At 28.5% G+C, this 23,442-nt stretch overlaps 1 protein-coding gene across 3 annotated transcripts in view; it reads left to right on the forward strand.

The window, feature by feature from the left end:
- LOC107436524 (amyloid beta A4 precursor protein-binding family B member 1-interacting protein) overlaps window positions 1-23,442 on the forward strand; it is a 145,459-nt gene that overhangs the window by 70,114 nt on the left and 51,903 nt on the right. Inside the window, exon 1 of one of the 3 annotated variants that reach the window (XM_043041601.2) lies at window positions 13,620-13,988. The exons of the other annotated variants lie outside the window; for them this stretch is intronic. Within the exon in view, the coding sequence (XP_042897535.1) occupies window positions 13,851-13,988 (138 nt within the window). The 5' untranslated portion in view covers window positions 13,620-13,850. Of the gene's footprint in view, window positions 1-13,619; window positions 13,989-23,442 lie in introns of those variants that run through there. 3 annotated transcript variants of the gene reach the window in all.

A 23,442-nucleotide genomic window follows, 5' to 3' on the forward strand; every position in this document is an offset into this window, starting at 1 on the left:
TTATGAGAAATAAAAACTTAATTATCAGACTTTCTTTTTTAAATTTTAATTTCTTGACCATTCAACCTGTTTCATTTTAATTTTGAATTTTGTCATTTTAAATAAATGTAATTTAGGATGTAAAATTTTACTAAGCTTTACTATTCAAAAATATTTAGAAATAAATCTTAAAAAATAGTCAATAATTGAAATTATTATTAGTTGCAAAAAATGACAGCAAACCTCTATTTCGAATGTCGGAAATCCGAACTATTATTAATTGTGCTTTATTTTCAATTTAAATTATTATTTGTGCCGATTAATTAATAAACTTAAAATGTTTCCTTTGAAATGTTTTCATTTGAATTGTTTTTAACTAAACAATTATAAACAATACATTGTTTATAACTAAAAATATTTTCTAGGCACTTGTTCTTAAGTTTAATATCTGCTTATTTTTGTTTTATTTGATTTGATAAATATTTTTGTTTGATGCAATTATTAACTTAACACACGTGACGTTCAATGTGAAATTGAAGTACCTTTTCATTTATGAATTTTGAACTAACGAGCTTCGTGTATATTTATCTGAAGAAGCAAAAAATAGTTTCTAATCGGTGCTCTTCTTTTCTGTTGATTTCAATGCACTAAGTAGGAAATTATTTATATATTTTATAAATTTGAAAATGAAAAAAAATTTTTTTTTCACTTTTGCTTGAAGTGGGGTTAGAACAGATTGATTATCTCCTCTGCAAGACACTAGTGAGTTAATATTTGTGTAGGGCAAAAGATTGATAGCAGAGATAAAGTGATATCTATCGAAAAGCCCAATCTTCCCCTATCCCTTTAACTAAAAGAGATAAAAAAAAATATGTATGGAGTGCCCCTTTATGCTAGAATCCGACGAGATAAATTTTATTATTTTCTCTGGAACTACCGTAGAAAAAGGTTACAAGAGAGGCCTTATAAGCTTTTGTTTCTTACACATTTTCGACGTGATGGGAAAGGCAAGTTTAGTATCGGTCATTAAAAGAAACACCACTGAATAGTGAGGCCCGTATATTCGAAGCGTATTGAACTCTAGCATTCTTTCTCTTCATTATTTTAACCCTTGACGGACCTATACAGTCCCTGGCCAAATTATTAGACTCACTGTAAGATTCTATGTAAAATCCTTATTATCAGGTGATACTCTATACAGTTTTATTGTTTTTACTCTACTATATATTTGAAAATAAATTTTAGTTTAGAAGATAAGATATTAAATATTATTTTATTGTGTTTAGCACAAATCTTAACTGCATTTCTCGCACTCATAAACTTTTAGATTCTAAAATTCTAAAGCGGGTTTTTAAGCAAACTTCTAAAGCTTGAAAGGAAAAAAATTTGGATTCTTTTCTAAAAGGAACATTTTTACTGAATTCATTATTTTCAGTTGTGGAATTGTAGAGAGATAATTCTTAATGAAAAAGAGAAAATTTATTAAATATTGAAAACATTTTTTTAAAAGTATCCATTTATTCACGTCTTTTTCTTTGTGTTTCCCTAAATATTTCTCAATTTATGTAAATTGATTCTGATCTGAAATTCAATATTTGATTAGTCACTGAACATACTAGAAAAATCTCAGTTAAAAAGAAATAAAGAAAAAAAATATAGTTAAGATGAGAAAATATGTATTTGAGGAAAATAAGATTTTGAACCTAAATTTCATAAGAAGCAGATATATTTGCTGAACCTTTACTGGAAAAAATGGCAAATCTTTGTTGAAAATGGGCATTTTGAATTTATAAAACGGAGAAATTCTTGTCATGAACTGCCAGTTTTCTTCGCTTTTCACAGATTTATTTTTTTGGAGTAGCTTTAAAAATATTTTACAATACATGTTTTTTTTTTACTTTTCAAATTTGTTTACTCTGTCTTAAGAAAGACCTCTTACCCAGAAAAAATCAAGCGCCGGAAAAAAAAAGAACTTTGGGATCGCAATTCAAAACTGATCTCGAATTCGATTTAAAGTAAACAGAATTCAAATCTAGTTACTAGGTTATTTTAAAATTTAAGTTAAATATGCATGGAATAATTAGAAGCTTGTGCAAAGGATCTTTTAACATTTTATATTTTTAAAGTAAATAATTAGGACTCAAGAAGATTTTTTTTTATTAATTCCAATACACTTAGCTTATTGTGTCATAATAATCGATACAAATAATACTTTTTCAACGAGTGTTCATTTAATTGTATTAAAATGAAGCGTGTCATATCTTTTTGTTATTTTTAATACATCACAAGTTTAACCTCTAACAAGACAATAATTAATACATTACATATTATAATACCACTATACGTTATAAAACGCGTAAAATATTCGAAGTTCCGATCTGTATTCTTCAACATTAATTTTCTTAAATATCTAATTACATCCAAATTAAAGTTCCGTTCGGTATTCTTTAATTTATTTCTGCTATTCGCATAAAAACACCTAATTACATCCAAATGAAAAGCTTCCTTACATTAAATTCAGGCTCAGGATAAAATATTCAAAGTTCCATTCTATTTAATTCAAATTATTCCTTCTATATTATATTAATTTTCATAAAAATACCAAATAACCTTCAAATTAAAGTTCCATTACATTAAATTCGGGCTTGGGACAAAATATTCAAAGTTCCTTTCTGTATACTTCAAATTATTCCTTGTATATTATTTTTTAATTTTCATAAAAATACCAAATAACCTTCAAGTTAAAGTTCCATTACATTAAATTCGGGCTTGGGACAAAATATTCAAAGTTCTTTTCTGTATACTTCAAATTATTCCTCCTATATTATATTAATTTTCATAGAAATACCAAATAACCTTCAAGTTAAAGTTCTATTACATTAAATTCGGGCTTGGACCAAAATATTCAAAGTTCCTTTCTGTATACTTCAAATTATTCCTTGTATATTACATTAATTTTTACAAAAATATCTAATTGCATCCATATAAAAGTTTCATTTACATTAAATTCGAGCTCAACGACCCGAACCGAAACGATCGTCAAATTAGTCTAACTTTTAAAATGAACTTCGCTGAACATTACTCAAGGTTTCAGTTTTGCATTGTGATCTTTTATTTTTTTTCCCCTCCAGAAATTCTTTTCCACGAGTTGCAATCGATAGTTTAAGATAATCAGTTGAAGACTAAAAATCTTTAAAGCAATTATTGAAAGCAATTCTGTTGGATATTTTCACCAGCTGCATTTCAATAAATACTGAAACAAAAACTTCTAAGCATCAGATCGCAAAACAAAACTTAGTACCTTTTTAATCAATCGCTTCCGGACTCAATCAGCACATTTGAATGCTACGCCACATCAATTAGACGTCATCTCTAAATATAATTGTCTCCAGAACTTTTTTTCGTGGAGCAGGTGCCCGCAATAAGGGCTCATACTGTAAAAAGGGTTATAAGGAAGGCTATCATTCACCTGGTGGGACCTGTTTTGACGTGTGACACTTGGCGCTAATCAACACCTGCCTCTGCATTTTCTTGGCAGATGTTTTGGCACGCTTATCACCTTATTTTCTCTCCAAAAAAATGACCATTGTAGTTATTACCAAAATGAGAGGTTTCTGCTATTGGATGAGTTTAAGAAATAGTAATTGGAACTAAACTGGAATAAAACTGCGAAATGCAGTGAATAAAAGCTTCTAATTTCGAGAGCAGATATCACAATACAAATTCCATTACTAATTCTTTTTTAAAATCTTCGCTTTCAGATTATGACAGTTGGTTTATAATTGGGTGTAAATATTGCATTGCATATTTTTGGTAATCCTACAATTTGATATTTATTTTTAAACATTAAGAAAAAAACATAAATGCTGTTTAGTATTTTTTTAAAAATTTTCAGTGTTTTTTGTGCAATATTTTTGCATATTAGGAAACTTAATTTCATATAATAGCCTTGTTTACTTCATTTCATATCATATTGTGAAAAGTTCTTTGATAACCTTTCAAGATAATAGATTTAACTCTAACTTAGACTATTAGTAATAACTAGCAATTTAGACTAAATCTTTCCTTTCGTAAATTTTAATTTAGAAACCAAACACAGACTCATTTCGCTCGTACCAATCTGTTCAAATATAATAGATTTTTTTCCCGTTAATAAGAAAAAGAAATTACATTATTCTCTTAAAATAGTCTTCGAAATTATATTTATGAATTGAAATAAAAAAATTATTTCTGTTTTGATGTAAATTTTTTTTTCTATTAAGATGGAATCAATATTATGAAGCTATCGAAATAGTGAAAAATTGTTGCTTATCAACAACTTATATAATTTATGGGGACTCTAATAGTAGTAGCTAAAAAAATTGGTATTTTTCTTATATACATTTTGAAACAAGCTAATCCAAATTTTAGAAATAAATAAATTTAAGGGATGAAATTATGTTATATGCGTTAAGTTATTTTAAAATTGTGATATTAAAATATTGTTTATTAAATTGTTAAAGTGTGATATTAAAATATTGTTTATTAATTTGTTAAATTGAGATATTAAAATATAATTTTTTATTATTTTATATTCTTTCCTGTGCATTAAATTTTGCATTAAATTTAATGCACAGGAAAAGTGCATTAAATTTTGAACTTGAAGTATAAATTTTTTGTTTATGTATCGTTTATACTAATGCTCGAAAAAGTTAATTTCAAATTAATGTAAGTTGCCACTAATACTGACTTTGTAGCCTCTTAGTGGCTAAAAGGTAGTTCCATTTTTGGTTGAAAATTACTAGCGTTAAATAAAATTTGCTTGCTTTTTCAGTAGCGAAAAATCCCATGCGAATTTTTAAATTCATCAAGAAAAAGTAAGAAAAATAAACTAAAATGGAATTTAATAACTTTAAAACCAGTACAATTGTATAAATAATACAAAATCCCAAAAAAGAATTTCTGCTATTGTATAAAATGAAAATACTTTTTTTATCACATAGAAAATTGTATTTCATATCTATAAATTAATTTAAAAACAAAAAATATTTAATTAGAAATCATTTATTCAAAAATAACATTCTAATGCATGAAAAGAGGTAAAAAAATTCCTTAATTGTTTCATTTTTTAATATCGAATTTTGTTTATTATTTATATTGTGTTTTTGTTGAGTTTGGAATGAACTCAGACATTAGAATTAGGCTGCGTGATTACTTTAAGATAATTTTTAACATTCAAGAATATTTTGCTATTTATCTGAATACAAATAATAATTATAATTTGTCATTTTAATATGAACTATTGACTTTTCTTAATTATTGTCGATGAAAGTAACAGTACCACTTTACTTTTTGAGATGGAGCGATACTTCATTAAAAAAAGCAACTCGCTAAAATTCTGTTCTTTTTTTTTAATATTAGTGTAAAAAAACATACTTATAAATATTTTTAAATGTTAATACGTAAATATAAATACATTCATAATGTTTTTGAAATTATATCAAAGCTTTAGTAACTAAAAAATAATTCATATTAGTAAATATTAACGCATTAATATTGTTTTTTAAATCCAATGAAAAAAAATCAGCTGGTTTTGAATCACATTATTGCATAATAAGACTAAGGTATAAAATTTAACAAAATGATTAAAAACAATTTTTTGAAAACTAGTATCTTATTATCATATTAAAAATTATCTCATTATCATATCTAATATCATATTAAAAAGTAGATTAAAAATAAACTGTATAAAAAATGTTTATCTTTTAAAAGTGATGCATTTCTTCAAATTTGCTCTTTTGTTTGTGATAATCAGGTTTTTCATAGCAGATATTATGACTAATTTTATCCAATACAAACTAATTTTAACTATCATTAAGTTCCAGAACTCTTTACTGTTCCTTCAGTCTTTGGAAATTGAGGAGAAAAGACATTTATATCAAACAGAGATCGATTTAAACGTAACATAAATTAACTCCTAATTATCAGGCAAAGCAATTAAAACAAGCTGCTTCAGAGAGGTGGTGTTCGGCAGGTGCATTTAATATAAATGATCAAGAAAATCGTTACCGGAACACGATGGTTTAAATAGATGGAATTAACGCGCATGGTTATAGGTTATGATTAATGATAGAATTTCAGGATTTTATGATCTGCATATTTCAGAAATGGTTAATGTGAGTTGATAGCTATTTATGTGGATGAGGTTTTAGCTCGTCGTTTAAATATTAGAGCTCCAGCAGACTTAACCGAGAATAAGGAAAAGCTGCCTCTCTAGACTATCGATTTTTCGAGAGTTCCGATTCCAAGAAACTCTCCAGTTTTCTAGGAAATCTTTCTAGATCTTTTTGATCCTTATAAAAGTTGAAAGAGAGTACTTTGCAAAAGAAGAATTTTGTGAAAGATAAATCTTGACTGTTTGAGCAAAGGGTGGCCAAGTCAAGTTTTTTTGTCATATACATTCACCATACTTTCCGTGCCGAATCAATTCTTTTCTCTGGTGCACGTACAAGTCTATTTTATGAAATAAAAATCTTGATATGAGTAAAAATCGCATTTTATTTAGAGTTTGCATTTTTCGCTCTTGTTGGAGCGCATACATTCTCAGAAAAATAGGTACAACGCTGAACCATAATATGGTTCAGACATGCTGCAACCTCAATAGGGTATTCAATTGAACCATTTTTCTGTTCAAGTTTGTACCATATTATATTGTTATCAAGATTATATCCATATTATCAGTTTCAATCAGCATATAGTTGAACCGTAATATTAATCTAATTTTCTACCTTGTACACGGAGAAAAAAGGTCTGGTGAAATTAACGTACTGTACGGTAATGACAGTTTCGATGAAGAAAAAAAAGAAGACATTACAGATCAAAATATACGGTATTTAAACCATTAATTTGGTAATTTTTCCATTTGTATGGTTATTGGTTTGCCCGAAATTCGGGTCCTCGTAATTTCAGTTCTTATTACTACATATTTAGTAAAAATACAAAACTGAAAAGTAAATTTAACCGAATAAATGGTCATTTTGCTATGCTCTAAGGTATCGTAATAATATTACCAAGCATTATCACATTTTCCAAATATTATCACATACTATGAAACCAAATGTTACTGCTAATTTTACCAAAATCCTAACCACAGTGCTCCGATAAAAAATTTTACTTTTGGTGTTCCCATAGGTCTAGACACATGGTAAATGTTACCACATTCTGGTAATTTTGATCATACTTTTTTTTCCCTCGGTGTATGTAGCAAATTTTCACCACACTATATAATGGTGCAAATGATTAAGCATTGCATTGCATAGAAAGAATTTGGTCATTGTTCATTGCATTTTTTTCCTTTGAAAAATATTTCTAACAAAAGGAAATTGAAACAAGTGTGTGAAACTGGTGACAAAATGGGTACATCGAACTTATCATTTTTTCTTTTTTTGTGTAAAAAAATAGGGCTGCTAGGAGAATAATGTCTTGACACTTTCTTTAGATCTACCGCGGCGGTCATTCAAACAAAGCTTTCTTTGAAAGTCGCGAATGTCGCGTTGTGGTTTTTGTTTTTCCATTTTTCTTTCAAATGACTAACACGATCTCACGACTTAGCATAACCTTTTGTTCCTTCCCTTTCCAATCTTATGTCAAGATTTTTTCCTTTTTATTTTAGTCTTATTTGTCAATTTTCCAAACAGGCGATAGTGATGAGTAGCTCAATTATTTAATTTTACAACAGATTATAAAATACAGTGCTCAAAACAATTAAAGGATACTGTAGGTCTTGTATAAAATAACGGTATTGGCATTTTTTCTGTTGTTGCATAAAATGGAAGAAGAGAGTCACTAATGCAAATTTTTCTTATTTTCAAATTTCGCAGTATGCAAATTTTGAGTATGATGTCGAATGCGACGGTTTAGCGGCAGCGAATTTGATTTGGCTTTCAACTTAATGTAAGACGAAGAGGAAAAAAAACGGTCGACATTCAGTAATCGCGTTGTTTCGATGAGTGCGATGGCTTGACGAAGTCATTTAAAACCGAATCAGAAGCTTGGAAAGTTGTTGGTCTGTTAGAGGTAGGCCAAACATAAGCCGAAGTAGCAGAAGCCATTGGAGTTTCACAAAGACCTTAAATCAGGGCAAGGGCGTAGACGTGTAACAACGCCCAAAGAAGGCCGTTATGTAACGCTAACGGTTCGAAGACACCGAAATATGAATGTAACTCTTATTCAACAACACCTTCGTTCGGCTACTGGCACTACAGTTTCGTCACAAAGTGGCCGAAACCGACTTCCCCCTGTACGTCTGTACACTCGCCGATCAATGATGTGTATCACGTTAACGGCAAAGCACCTTCGCGGCAACAGAGCATGTGAACTGGATGAGAAATGAATGGCACAATATTCTTTTCTCTGTTCTTACGAGTCCCGTTTTTCTGTTCATCCTGATAATAAGGGTATTTTCATCTGGGAGAAACGTGGTACTAGAAACAATCCTACGTTCGTGCTCGAAAGTATACGATTTAGCGATGGGGGATGATCTCCACTGATGGGCACACCGATCACCATATCATTCGAAACGGAGCTCTGACCGGTCGCTGATACAGGGATGAGATCCTGAGGCAGCTTGAAGGACTACAATAGGAAGAGATTCCTATTGTAGTCCTTTAAGCTGCAGCAATTGGAAATGACGTCATGTTAATGGAAGACAATTGCAGGCCACATCGCGCTAACTTGGTGAATGATTTACTTTTGGTTTTACGTTCGTGCTCGAAAGTATACGATTTAACGGTGAGGGATGATCTCCATTGATGGGCACACCGATCACCATATCATTCGAAACGGAGCTCTGACCGGTCGCTGATGCAGGGATGAGATCCTGAGGCAGCTTGAAGGACTACAATAGGATGAGATTCCTATTGTAGTCCTTTAAGCTGCAGCAATTGGANAATTTGACGGCACACAATGAAAAAAATTAGTTTAAAAGTTGTTTTCTTACTTATAATACACTGTGTTAAATAGTTTGTGATAATAATTTTGAATGTGGAATAAAATAATATGTAGTACAAGATCACATTTATTGAGGGATTAATTATTATTTCTTTCGACTAATTTTTTATTAGTTAGTAACAGTTATTTATTTTTTTGCTAGTTATTAATTGTTAGCTTGTTTTCTATTATTATTAACTGTTAGTTTTTACAATAATTATTATTTTTTTGCGATTTCTAGTTAATTAGTTTTATTGCTAATTATTAATTGTTAGCTTATTATTTGTTAATTTGTTTTTAGAATTATAAATTGCCTTTTTTGAAGGCGGCACACTTTCAACGATTTCGAAATTTTACGGCACACAGTGAAAACAAATTAGTTTAAAAGTTGTTTACTTACCTATAATACACTGTGTTAAATAGTTTGTGATAATAATTTTGAATGTGAAATTTTGAACTACAAAAAGCACGTTTATTATGGGATTAATTATTTCTTTCGACCAATTTTTTAATAGTTAGTAACAGTTACTTATTTTTTTGCTAGTTATTAATTGTTAGCTTGTTTTCTATTGTTATTAACTGTTAGTTTTTTACATTAATTATTATTTTTTTGTGATTTCTTGTTAATTAGTTTTATTGCTAATTATTAATTGTTAGCTTATTTTTTGCTAGTTATCCTTTGTTAATTTGTTTTTAGAATTATAAATTGCGTAGCTTACTTTAATGATTAGCTTTTATTTCCGTTTGAAAGTTAATACTCAGCTTGTTTGCTTTTGTTAATTAATAATTTTAATAGTCATTAAGTTTTCTACTTATTTCAAAATTTTTGTCAAAGACAATTTAAACTCTTCCTTCTTATTTTAAGATTGTCTTATTTTAAGACAGTCGCCGACAAAGATGTTCACGTAGTTAAGGGGTGGAAAAATTATAAAAAAGTATATATATAATAGTATTATCTATACACTTTTCTTAAATTTAAACTTTACTCGCAATAAAAAAAAGCATTATAATTTTTAATGTATCATTTCTAATATTTGGCGGCACATTTTAAGAATTTGGCGGCACACAAAAGTGCCGCGGCACAGTGGTTGAGAATCACTGTTCTAAAGTCTTTCAAATCTGGACAAAAAATTTCATAATAGCGAAAATACATTTCGTTTAGGCTGGGGGAAATACTCAAAACATTTGAAGGTGGTTTAATTTGAGACTTAAAAGATTTTTCACTTTCATTTTAACTCTGTATCGGTAAAAGAGATAAAGTTGGAACGATTCCGTTATCTAAATAATAATTGCAACTCAATGGGCTCCTCTCCAGAAATTGCTATTTCTCTTGCAATGTTTTCTTCCGTTATTAAACACCTGTACAAAAATGAAAGGATCACTGAAGTAGGTCTTTGAAGTTGGTGATAAAACTTAAAGAAGTTAAGCTTGGACTTTTGCCATTCATTTTTGTACAGCTAGCTTTGTTTCGACTTCCTTATTTTTATCTTCATTCAAGGTTTTCAAGACTTTTGTACCCCAATATGAAACCTAGAAATTCACATTTGATGTAAAAAATATATTGAAATTAGCTTTCAAATTGTGATTAAATTTTTGTACCTAACTCAAAACGTGTTTCGATGTGACAGATTTTTTTCAAATACGAAAGCTACGAAACAATTTACGTAAAAAAAAAAATAATGAATGAGAAATTATTTTACAGTCTTAGCTAGTCAAGGTTGATAAGATCGTAAGTTTTCAAAACTTTGAATTCTAATTTTGAAATAGTTCGCTTTGAAATATTTTGGCTAGATTTTAAAATTTTCTGTGCAAAAATCGAAACGTGTCCTTGTATGTCAGTTTTGGTTCAACATAAAAAGTTTCAAATTAACTTTTGACATAAAAAAATCATTAAATTAATATACTAATATTATACAGTCATATGAATATTAGGTTGTTTAAAATTCTTAAAAGCTTAATTTTTAATACATTTTTAGTGGAAAATAAATCATTTTAATGTTTTCTTAACCCTTTGATGCTGAATTTTTAATAAACATATTTTTTTATTCTTTTTTCATTATTTTGTACTCAGTTGGGCCAAAATCAATGAAATTAGCATATATTCAGCATTTTAATAATTTGTAGTTCTGAAATACAGCATGAAACACCAATTTTTTTTATCCTGCGTTAAAGGTAAAATCTACCAAAGTCAAATCTCAGTATGCCATCATTACACACACACCTTTATTCCACGATTCACATTTATCAAATCCTTACTTTTCGAACACAGTATTGTATAATCGTTCTTGTTAGAAAAAAATTATATTTTTCTCATCATTTGTCTTCCTTTCTTTAAAGATAATTAAAAAATAATGATGTAAAAATGAATAAAAGTATATTTTTCAGAATTTTACTTTTTTATAAATACATAAAATGTCAACATTTTTCATCCTTCCTTTTTAATCTGAAAATGTGGACTAATATTCGAAACAAAGGTAAACAAACGATTGTAAAAAACCGAAAAATTCTTGCAATTATTGAATGAATAAACAAAGCAACAAAAAAAGTTGGTTTTTATCGTTGATTAATGCAAGGGATTCAGCTTTTTGAAAAATATTAAATCTAATCGAAAACAAATACAAATATTTTTCTTCATTAAATTCCTCCTCTTTTTATTCCTTTTCCTAATTACCCTTCCCTTCTCTCTGCTTAATGGCTGCATTTGTTTTAAGATTATTTTTTTTAAATCTCATTTGAAGAAAAATACAGCAGCGTAAAATGGTTCTTTATTTTGATAGTAAATTTTTGCATCTAGACAGGAAATGTTTTGTGTGTTTTGCTTTTGTTTTGTTTTTTCAAAGCAAAGTAAATACCTGGAGGAGGTTTTAAAAGCCTTAGTTAGGCAATTTTTTTTAAAAACTTGAGCACTCATTTTTGATTATAGTAGAAAGCTTGCTGTCATTATCTTTGGAAATTATGATAAATTATTGCCACCTGTGTATTATAATTTTAAGGTTTATTTGCAGTTATATTTTTATTAATAAGAAATTGTAAAAGGAAAAAAAATATTAGAATACGAACTATGTTAAGCTTTATTATGCTTCACTAAGTGATAATTTTAGTTTTTAATAATAAATAACTATTAGTAATTAATTACTAAAATGTTTTTAAATTAAATGTGTCGAAATCCTTTAATAGTTGTTTGGGAAAAAATTAAATTCTAGTTATCCAGTCAAGTTCCCTATTTTCATAGAAAACAAAACATTTATATCAGATTAAATTTGAGGTAGCTATATAAGACTACTAATATTTGGAACATACTTTGCTAATAATTCCTGTGATAATACTTGTTTTTATAGTACTGCATTGAATTCAATATTGAAAAAAGTTATAATCAATGATGAAAAATATTTTTTTTTTTGTAGTTCTACACTCTTAATAACATTAAAACTAAATTTTCAGCCTGTTTTATAATCTAACCAAAAANATCAGTTCATAAAGTTCAAAAACAAGAAAAATTCACAAGTCACAATTCAAGGGGTATTTTTTCAGAATTTTCTATTTTGAAGTTTTAAGTCGTAGATTAAATTTAAAACTGTCTTTTATCATTACTTAATTTGTATATTAAATTAAAAAGATTTTAAAAAGTTAATTAATTTAACTGCAATGTTTAAAATTCTTTTTAACTTCATAATAACTTAAAACAGTAATAAATATTTAGAATTGTCTATTTATCATGTTATTATTTATACAAAAATCTTAATACGTATGGATAAATTAAACATATGAATAACAATAATATTAAATTAATTTTCATAATTTTAATGAATACTCATAACCTTTCTCAAATAAACATTAACCCCTTAGTTCATATTCTTTAGGAATTTTATTCAACTTGCACATTTATTTATCATTTTGAAAGGATATTTATTGATGTGCCATACTTTATCATAAACTAAAGCTTTTTTTTTAAATAATACTAGTAATAATAATGCATAATTTCTGTAATAATAAACAGTATCAATTTACAAATATTATGGAAGGTCTCGCAGATATTGGTATTGAGAACATATTTTAAAATGTAGTATTCCAATTCCTCAAATATGTTTTTCCCTAAATTTAAAGCCGTTCTTGTATCAGTAATATATATAAATTAAAACGTAGCATTTTAACTGTTGTGACTGAAATTGAACTTTATCATTATCTTTTTGGCTAAGTCAAGTTATTAATAAAAATTTATATAAATTTTAAATTTTTTTAGGTATTTTATAATGCAATTATATGTGTAATAATGATACAGTTACATAGATTAGTATATAATTATTACGTATACATTAATTAAGAAAAAAGAAAGAAAGATTGTATGATTCTAGAAGAGTAGTGTTTTATAAGATTATATTTTCTTTCCATTTCTCATAATGTATTTCTGATATATAAAATATTATATTTACGTTTTTACGTAATTATTTACGTTATATGTAAAATATTATATTACGTAACTTTAATGCGTGTAAGACTTGCTTATCAACAAAAAGTATTCTATAAATTAACAAACACCAGAATTTGGCGAAATGAGATGCAAAATATTAATGAACCTCTGGTATACATCTTTATTATCGGTGTTCTCTGTTCTTTGAAACGCTGCTTCAGCGCCCTCTATGATGAACAACTCTCATCCTTTTCATCCACATTATCTTTTCCACCACAAAGACGATAGTTCATCCGACGAAGTCGGTTGGCGAGTTTCACACAGCTTTTATTTCGTCTTCTTTCTTTTTGTTACTTCGAAGAAGAAGAAGAAAAATTGTGGATCATCTTCGATCTGATGGAATGATCGTTTCTTTCCTCCGCGTGTTTCTTTTCTCTGTGTGTTATTTTTTATTTTGAGTGTTGTGTATTTTTGCGTGTGTCCGGTAGTGTAGATAATGTCCCAGATGGCGGGGAAGGTTGTTTGGTCGCCGTCCTGCCGGCGACGCCGTTGGTGCAAGTCATCCATGGACGATCCAACGACCAGTGATGAGGATTTGCTCTCGGATGCGGGGATTGATGTAGAGGATGAAGAGGTGAGTATCTCTTGCTCTTCTTTCTGGATGATGAATAGGAGCGGAGTGAGTGTCAATGCAGATGAGACTGCGGAATTTTAATCCTCAATGCTGCTACAATGTAGATGGCTTCTTGCTAACTGACAAACAGTATTTATAATCACTGTCAATGCTGCTGAATACTTTTTTTTAAATTTCATCTTTCGGGTTCATCTTAGAATTTTACTTTCAATATGAAACCATTAATTTTATGTCTTTAAACTGACTGTCATTTGCTTCTTTTTGTTATTTTATTGTAGTTTAATCACTTGCGAATGAGAATTATTTATTAAATTGCGTATATGGACGAAGTAGAAAGAGAAAGTGTGCGTAGTAGTTTTACGCTATAATTGTTTCTTTTACTAAACCACTGTCATTTTAATCCTAGTATATATAAAAATATAATTCTTAAATGAATTATGGAAAAAATAATAAAACGGCGTAGTTCGGAAATGAAATTTTAGTAAGAAATCGGGGCACTTTCATATAAGCTGGTCTTCTATGTCATCACAAGTTTGGTTTATATAATTTTTGAGACACTTTCGTCTAAGTCTATATAAGTTACAAGTTGGTCTAATTAATTTGATTTGGGACACTTTCTTATAAGTCTATAAAAGTTACAAGTTGCTTTAAGTTATTTGATTTGAGACATTCTCGTATAAGTCTATATTAGTTGGTATACATAGTTTGATTTGAAGTATTTTCGTTAAGTCTATATAAGCTAGTCTATATAATTTGGTTTGAAATATTTTCATACATTTTGGTCTTTTATATAGTTTTAAATTGGTCTATTATATGATCTTAAATTGGTCTATATAATTAGATTTGGGGCAAAGTGGATGCTAAACTCCGGGAGAAATTCTTCGAAATGTGTTTTTTTCCACTTTAAATAATTTTTATATTTAATAATTTTATTGAATAATTCAAAATATTGAATATTTTTTTGATTTAATATTTATTTATCTTTACTTTAAATAATAAATTTTTAGATTTTTGCCCGACCAGGAATATAGGCGCTTTTTTTTACCGCTGAAGTTAAGGGACTCTTTTGGCGCTGTATCTACACATATTTTTTTCTTCTTAAGATTAGGTACTATCTTTTCATAACTAAAAGAGATATTTTAATGACCCAAAAAGGAAAAAGAAAATTCTTTCTGACCACTAGATCGTTGGGTCGATACCGCTTCTATCACGATACCCTTTACCTTTATCATAAGTCTCGCGCGTGATATGAACCACAACCTTGTGATGTAACTCCTGATAAAATAGGTTTGGCTTCACAGTCATTTGTCTTATATGTGATAGTAACACTAACTTATCACGTTTCTTAGAGAATTGATTTTTTTCTTTCAGTTTATATACATTAATATAAATTTGTTCTGATTTCGCTACCAATAGCTAACAGGATAGTAAATATGAATGAAATGGTGGGCTATTTCGCATAGAAAAACGCATTTTGAATGAAATTATGGTGAAATATCATTCCCCTAAATTTTCAGAACCTTAATAGGCTTTTTTTTTTCTATCTTAGAATAGGATAGGATATGAAAAGAAATTTTTATATGGCTTAACCAACATCTTTGCAAAATTAATATGAGGTGTACATTTTTTTCCTTGGCTGTAAATACAATACTGTTCATCCATTGAAAAAGTATCAAGGTTGAAGCATATTTTTTTCTGCAAAAATGCAAAATATTACTGATATCGTCTAGTTTCTACAGTTTTTTAACTTTAACAAAGAAATTACGGAATGTCATTAAAATTATACGTCACTGAACAATTCTGTTTTTTATGTATTTTTATTTAAAACTTGTAAACAATGCTTAATTTTTTTTATAGTTTCTTAAAAAGAATCGATTGAGATTTGTTACATGTCTACAGCTTTTTTTAGTGAGATTCTGATTGAATCGATGATGTATTGCCAAATTTTCATTACGTTGTTCCCGCAACATGTTAGCATTTTATCAAAATTATTTAAACACAATACATTACACGTGTCTTCAGAACAACAAAATTGTGTATTTTGTTTTGTTAAAAATATGGCTGTTAATCTTATTGAGTTTTCTTTTTATGACAATACTAAGCACTGTACCTTTTTTTTTTGATAAACTAATTAAATTCAGAATAATAATATTTAACTTTTTTTTTACAATAAAAATTTCATGACTTCAAATTTCATTGATCATCTTGAAAAAACGTTGTTTAGACCTGTTGTCGCTGAAGTAGGTGTCTCCATATATGTAAATTTAGACATGTGAAAATTCGCTTTTTAAACTATCCTCTGACAAATAATCAATCAGTTAATATTACAGAGAATTTTTCTTGTTTATTTAATGAAATTTTTTTTTTAAATAAGCTATTTTCACTGCAATGTTCCCATGCTTAAATTGTCGATATTCGTCGATCGTCATTAGATATTTTTTTTTTAAACTTGGATACTTGCAACTCGAGAAGAAGTGAAGTGATTATACCTAACCATGTGATTTAAATCAGATTTAATCGGATACCAGTAAGCGACGTCATGCCTGCGTCGAACCTGATTGGCTTCTGAATCGAAAAATACCATGACTTACCTACTTTGACGTCACTTTGAGGTATTCGATTGCAGGGTAAACAAGACCGATTTTATATATAAATTGCCAAGTGCCTTTCGTGACCAATTTTACATTTTTATTATTCGTTTTGCCTTAAAATATTTTGTGTATTGTTGGAGAAGAAATTTAAGTGTGAGTGACTAGTCTTGGCGATATAGGCTTAGGAATTTAAAAAGATCTAGGTCGAAAATTGAGGCTTCCATAATTTAATTGTAAACTGTTCTGACGGGTTAAAATTAAGCTACAAAAGCCTCAAATACGTCGAAATTTGTCAGTTTTAAAAACGTAACAAGAATATGTAGTTCGGTTTTCTCTTTACTAAAATGTACTCCACTGACAGGGAACGAAATTAGATGCGACTAATTTATCTCATTTTTTCCCCTTTATCAAACAGAAATCGATTTACGGTCGTCTTAATTGAAATTCTTCTTCTTCACTTGAGAGTTGTTTGAGGAAATACTTGAAAAGATAATCCCTCATTCGAATCTTTGAGCCATCCTTTCTTAATTAAATTATCGAACTTAAGCTTCTTGAAGTGACTCTCTTCAAGATATTTTCCATCACTTCTCTCTTCCATAGGTACCAATGACAGATTTTATTCTCCTAACAGGAAATATTTCTCTTTTATAAAAGAACGTATTTGGCGTAATTTTATCCTTTTTAGCTTTTTCTGCGAAATTCTCTTCTAAAGAAATCTTATTAACCCTACGCTTAAATATCACTGATTATTTTAAAATGATATTAATTGTCTTATTTAATTCTCCTAGGGATTTTTCTGAAGCGTAATAATATAATATTTATGTACATATTTTGTTGTATATATCGCACCCCGGCAAGAGAAGTGACAGAAGTCAAAAAACAGCATTTGAGAAAAATCGACTTATAAAGAATATTATAAAACTTATTCTGAAATGGAACAATCTAGAGATGAGACATCTTTTGAGCTTGGTGGAGCACTTCATACTTATTTTTTATTGACATAACCTCATACCAATTTTTTATTGACATAATCTCATACCAAGTTTTCATTGACATAATCTCATACCAATTTTTCATTGGCATAATCTCATACCAATTTTTCATTGGCATAACCTCATACCAAATTTTCATTGACATAACCTCATACCAATTTTTTACTGACCATTTTGACTTGTGTCACTTTTCTTGCCGGGGTGCGATACGCTAAAATGCTTAATTTAAAAATCCCGAATCAAATCTGGAATATGTCATAGAATAATTGCTGCATTTTTAGTTAATTAAAATACAAAAATATAATTACTAAATGATTTTTCAAAACGATATTAAAAAGCAATTTTTCTAAATTTTCACAGTTTTCTGAAATTTATCATTCAACAATTTTTTAAACCTTATTTGAAATAAATTTTTATTCTCTTATTAAAGTTAACATTTAATTGTTTTGAATAAAACTTAAAACTAATTAAACTTGAATTAATTAAAAGAAAAACCTACAAGTAGTTTTGTAAATAATTCTATTATATTGCTAAAAACTATAATTATTATTTCTATACTATAATATATATTAATTAACTATAATTATATTAGCGAACTATAATTATTATTTATTTTTAATTGGCACCAGAAAAATTTACCACCAAGCGAAATTTTGCACATTTTCCGGTATAAATAATATTAATGCTTACAACTAAGAAAGAAGAAAAAATGAAAATAATTAAATAAAACCATTTTTTTAAACCAAAATTTTACTCTTGTAAGTTTTTACACTGTAAATATAAAACGTGCCATAAGTTGCTACAGAAAAATTCCCTTTACGTTTCTCGAAATAGTGATGCCATCTACGTTTTTCTTTTTTAAATCTGGAAAAAATAATATTATTTTCACATTTTTAGTTTACTGGAAAAACGTAGTTTTTTTCTCTAAATTTTCATATGATTGTTTTATATATATTTTACGTGTACTCGCGTTGTGTAGAAGTGAGAACGTAACGGTGAAATCTAAACCTTAATGGCGATATTTCGCCATTTTCTTATCTGGTAACCTTTTCTTTACAAAATGGCGTGAGAGAGAACGAATAGGTCCCTGAGATGCATTCAGAAGCGAAGTGTATTTATTTCTTACCTCTTTTTAATAGAGTCCGAAATAAAAGGAAGTGTGTTAGGTATCATTAGTGGAATGAGAATTGCTGGAAAGAAAACTGTTAGGGGGAAGTTTTTATTCTTATCTCTTCCCATTCACTATGGTTCCATCTCCTTGCATCCATCGATAGTGCAAACGTGTTAGTTTAAGTAAAACAATTGTATGCCATCAGTATTTGTTTCATTGCAAGAAGTGTCGAGTTGGCTTTTTCTTTTGTAGATTGTTAACTTTTCTGCTGTTTATTTGCGCTCTGTAATTCAAGATAGCTCGAGATTGAGGATAATGTAAGACAATCAAAATATAAGTTCAACTTTTATACTTCTATAAATGGAGAATAATCAACAAAGAAGGCTACCCTATTTCAACCTCTCTCATAAAAATAAGTTCGAAGTTGAATCTGGCACCTTCATACGGACTGTAGTGCGTAATTAAGTTTAAAATATAAAATAATATGTTTCAAACTACCGCTTTATGAAGGCTGTACACTAAGAAAAAAAACTATGGTTAAAACTATTTGAATATGGTAAAATTCGCAGTCTTTCTGGCTCTATGGGAACACAAAAAATCTCGGTAATTTTTACCTTAGTGCTTTAGTAATGATTTTGATAAAAGGAACAATGATGTATGGTTTTTTAATATGTGATAAAATTTGGGAAAATGTGCTAAAATTATTAATTTTATCACGATAACTTAAAATAATAAAATAAAAAATGTCATAGAAACCTATTCAGTTAAATTTATTCTTCAGATTTATATTTTTTTCTAAATGGGTGGTGATTTCCAGTAAGTCTTCACCATATAAACGGAAAAAATACCAAATGAATAGTTTAAATATCGTATATTTTAGTTTAATTAACTAGAAATGTTTTTTTTTTTTTACTAAAAATGTCATTACTATACAGTTTGGATCATTTTGCCAGAATCTTTTCTCCGTTTACCAAATTTGAAAGATATATACGGTTCAACTCGATCAAAATTTCTGACAGTGTAGTAGTAGTTTAAATTAGATTATGGGATCTGCATGCAAAATAAATTCGAAAAGTATTTACCGTTTGAGGAATGACTGGCATTGTTTGCTGTACAAAAAATCCAGAAAATCAACTCAATAAACATCACAGAAGAGCTGTAGAACGTGTTATGCAAACTTGCTAAAAAAATATTGCGAATATATTCCTGCTACTAAGTACAGTACAGTGACATATTTTACCGAGTACATATGAGAATTATTTTTTTCTTATGTCATAAAGTTTTTAAAAGTATGGATAATCATGTTAAGTACCAGCGAACTGAATGCTGATATTTTTTAAGGTAATTTCATCCAGAATATTTTACAGTGTGATTGATACTTTGCACCGTCCAAATATAAGTCACTTTACATTGTAATTTATTCATCAAACACTAGTAAAATGTTTTGAATAATGAAGTCGTAAAAGTTAAATAAGATTTTAAAATATGTATTAGTTCATGAAAACAAAATTGTGTTGTAAATTATATGTTATGTTGTAAATTATCCATCTCATGGAGGCAAATTTGATTTTGAAATACGTTTTTTTCTTTTATTTAATAAAATCGATAAAGAAGAAGGAAAAAAAAAACGTTTTAGCTGACTTTGCGAACATTATAAATATTAAAATATTTTGCAAAAATCACTCTTCATCATTTCAAATCACCATTTACTAAATTCATTCTTGGAAAAGCATGGAATTTATGCTTATTAGTTCAGGGTTATTGCTCACGTACTGAAATGCTGTCAACATGGATTTGACATTCCTTGTGAAAAATGATGGTACAAACGTTCTATTCGATCTAAAGACAGTCCTTTTTATTCTCTCGTATTCCTGCATAATCCCTTAAGTATCTATCTGGGTTCTATATTCGATTTTCTGACAAATCGGATAACTGAAGCATGGCGTCTCTCGTCTCTGATATCTATTACTTGTTCGATAAAACATAAAAGAATTTCTGTTCACGAGACTGTAATCTTTTATCGTCAAGATCATCTATCTTCTGGTTGATGTTCATGATAGTTGGGAAATACCCTTTAACTTTTGTTTAGTTGTTTTCTTTTCCCTTTTTTTTCCCCTGTCATCGCAGTCTCAAGACCTTGACATCATATCATTTGGGCTATGGACCGGACGTCTTTATGTCTTCAAACCTTTTTTTTTCTTTTCTGGTATGTGGAGTGTTATCATATTACGAAGCTATATTTAGAAGGTTACATTAATTGCGAGCAGTCATTTTCTTGAGCAGATAATTACATCTGATCATTAAAAATGCAGAATGTAGCAATTTACTTTGCATCTTTTACTCATAAAACTATTTTTTTTTTAAAATTCTGTCCAGCATTTAGTACCGACTGAAATCATAAATCCCACAAAATCATTTTTTATTATTATCATTCAGTCATTTCAAGATGTTAAGGGTGGCACCTAAACGAGGATGCGTTTTGTGAATATTTTTTTTTAAAGGAAACACAAAAAAGGGATGTATTATTAAAATATTATTCGTGTATGCTATTAAAATTATCTTAAGCAGCCAGTTGAGCTTGTTGAAATTTTTCGACCAATTTTAATGGTCAAGGGTCCCCATCAGACAGAAAAAGGATTTTACTTCCTCTATGTTAACCTACGGAAAATAATGTGTCTAGAATTTCCTTATTTATTTCGTAACTAATTAGTATTTCTTAATAATTTTTGTTCCATTCTTTCCATTTAAATGTGCTCGATTGAACTTTGTTAATGAACTTCAAGTTTTAAGGTTTTAGGTATTTTTGAAACTTAAATTTTTATACTCTTTGAACTCAGAAAAAGTTTTAAAAGTACTTACAACAATCAAATTTAAAATTCTTTAACCAAGTTTAATAGATCACATTTCAGTAAATAGATAGAAACAAAATTATTCAGAAATATTTATTAGTTTCTAAACAAATAAGGAAATTCCGGGCATGAAATTCTTTTTATGTCAGAATCCTGTCCCAGTTAGTCTAAATTTTCTATCTGTATTATAATGTACTAAGTTTTCAATACACCTGTAAAGTAACCCTAAAAGAACTTTTAATAAGTTGACGTTAAAATACTGCATGAAACAGTTAAATTGATGTTAAAAATTTGTAGTCTTAAATAATAGTGGAAAATTTTAGTGAAAGTAATTGGCAAGTGTCTAAAAAACATTTGATTTACCCAATTTTAAGTATAGTCAGAAAAAATGACAAATGAAACGTAGTTATAAAGAGAGCCAAAAATATATTGTGTGTAAGCGAGCAAATACTTTTACTTCATTTTGTAATCATTAAAATTCAAAAGTTATTTATAGAACATTTCGTGCATGAATATGATCAAACGATATCCTTTGTATGCTACTGTTTTGATAATGATAATTGTTCTTCTTTATTGTAGCATCAAACGTAATGGAAAGAATCACGCTAATTTGGAACTATTCTTCTGCATCAAATTAAACATAATTATGTAATCCGTTACAAGTTTTGCCGCTAGTTGCGTGTCTAATTTTAAAACAATTCCTACGTGCTTATTGTTTGTGTAACTATTGCTTTTTGTTAGGCAATGTATCAGTGTTTTACTTATTTCAATTAAGATTTTTAAAAAAAAACCTGTTAGTCTTTAATTAGTTTCTAACGACTGCCTTGGAGCCGACCAAGCGATAAAAAGGAAAATGATTAAATAACTGGCCAGGACTAATAAAATCGTTTGGTAATGTGTGCTTTAACTGTGACTGCAACGAGTTCTTTTTGTTATGTTTAATCTTTTCTTGTCTGAGTTAGAAAAAAATTGCAGAAACTTTCGTTTCCAGAGGGAGATTATTAATGCGAGTTCTGGATATTTTTATCTGATTTAAAAGCCGAATATGTGTAGAGGATAGCAGAACAGGACTTTCCAATGAAATATGCTTTTTTTAAAAGTCATTAGCTCTTTTCCTTTTTTTTATTTTTGTTTTCCCGGTGAAGCCATCTTTTTTTTCTTAGAAAATCAGCATTACTTTCGTTCTAACAGGACAGAATGGTTGTTAGAAATGTCGACAGAAAACTTCGGAACTCTATTTTTTCCTCATTACGCCGAACCTGCTTTTGCACTATCCAGGCTCGTTGCCAAGAGTGCTTCATCTAGTAATTAGGCATCGTTTAAATCATCAAGACAATCGAGTATTTTTCGCCTTAACTTGGGCTAAATTCACAGAACTTAAAAGACTTGAGTCAATTTAAACGCTGATATGTAGCATACATTTGAAGAGACGTAGTAATGATTTGGCCAAAAAAATAAAAACCATATTTTCGATAAATTTTCTGAAATTTTTCCATTGCATTTTCAGAAAAATTCGATAAAAAGTAAAGCACTTTAAAAATATTGTGTAATATTTAATTACAATTTTTCATTAAAGAAAATCAGTTTTCAAATTCTTATAGTTTGAGCTCATACTTTTTTAAGTATTCACTATTATTATGTCTATAATAAACGTTGTTTTATGGTTCAGAATAATAATAATAAAATGGTTATAAGACCACGATAAGTTTTTGAAAAATATTAATATTTTTATTTTAGCTTCTATTAAACTTTATTATTATTATTTTATTATTACTTCAATACCTGTAAATATAGATATAAATACCAATATTGTCGTTTATACATAACACTTCTTTCTTTCATATTTCTACGTCCCTTTCTTCGTTTTATTTTAGAACACGATTTCATACTTCCTTTGGGACTCATGGGCAT

This window comes from Parasteatoda tepidariorum, chromosome 4 (genome assembly GCF_043381705.1).
Source record: "Parasteatoda tepidariorum isolate YZ-2023 chromosome 4, CAS_Ptep_4.0, whole genome shotgun sequence".
Lineage (NCBI taxonomy): Eukaryota > Metazoa > Arthropoda > Arachnida > Araneae > Theridiidae > Parasteatoda > Parasteatoda tepidariorum.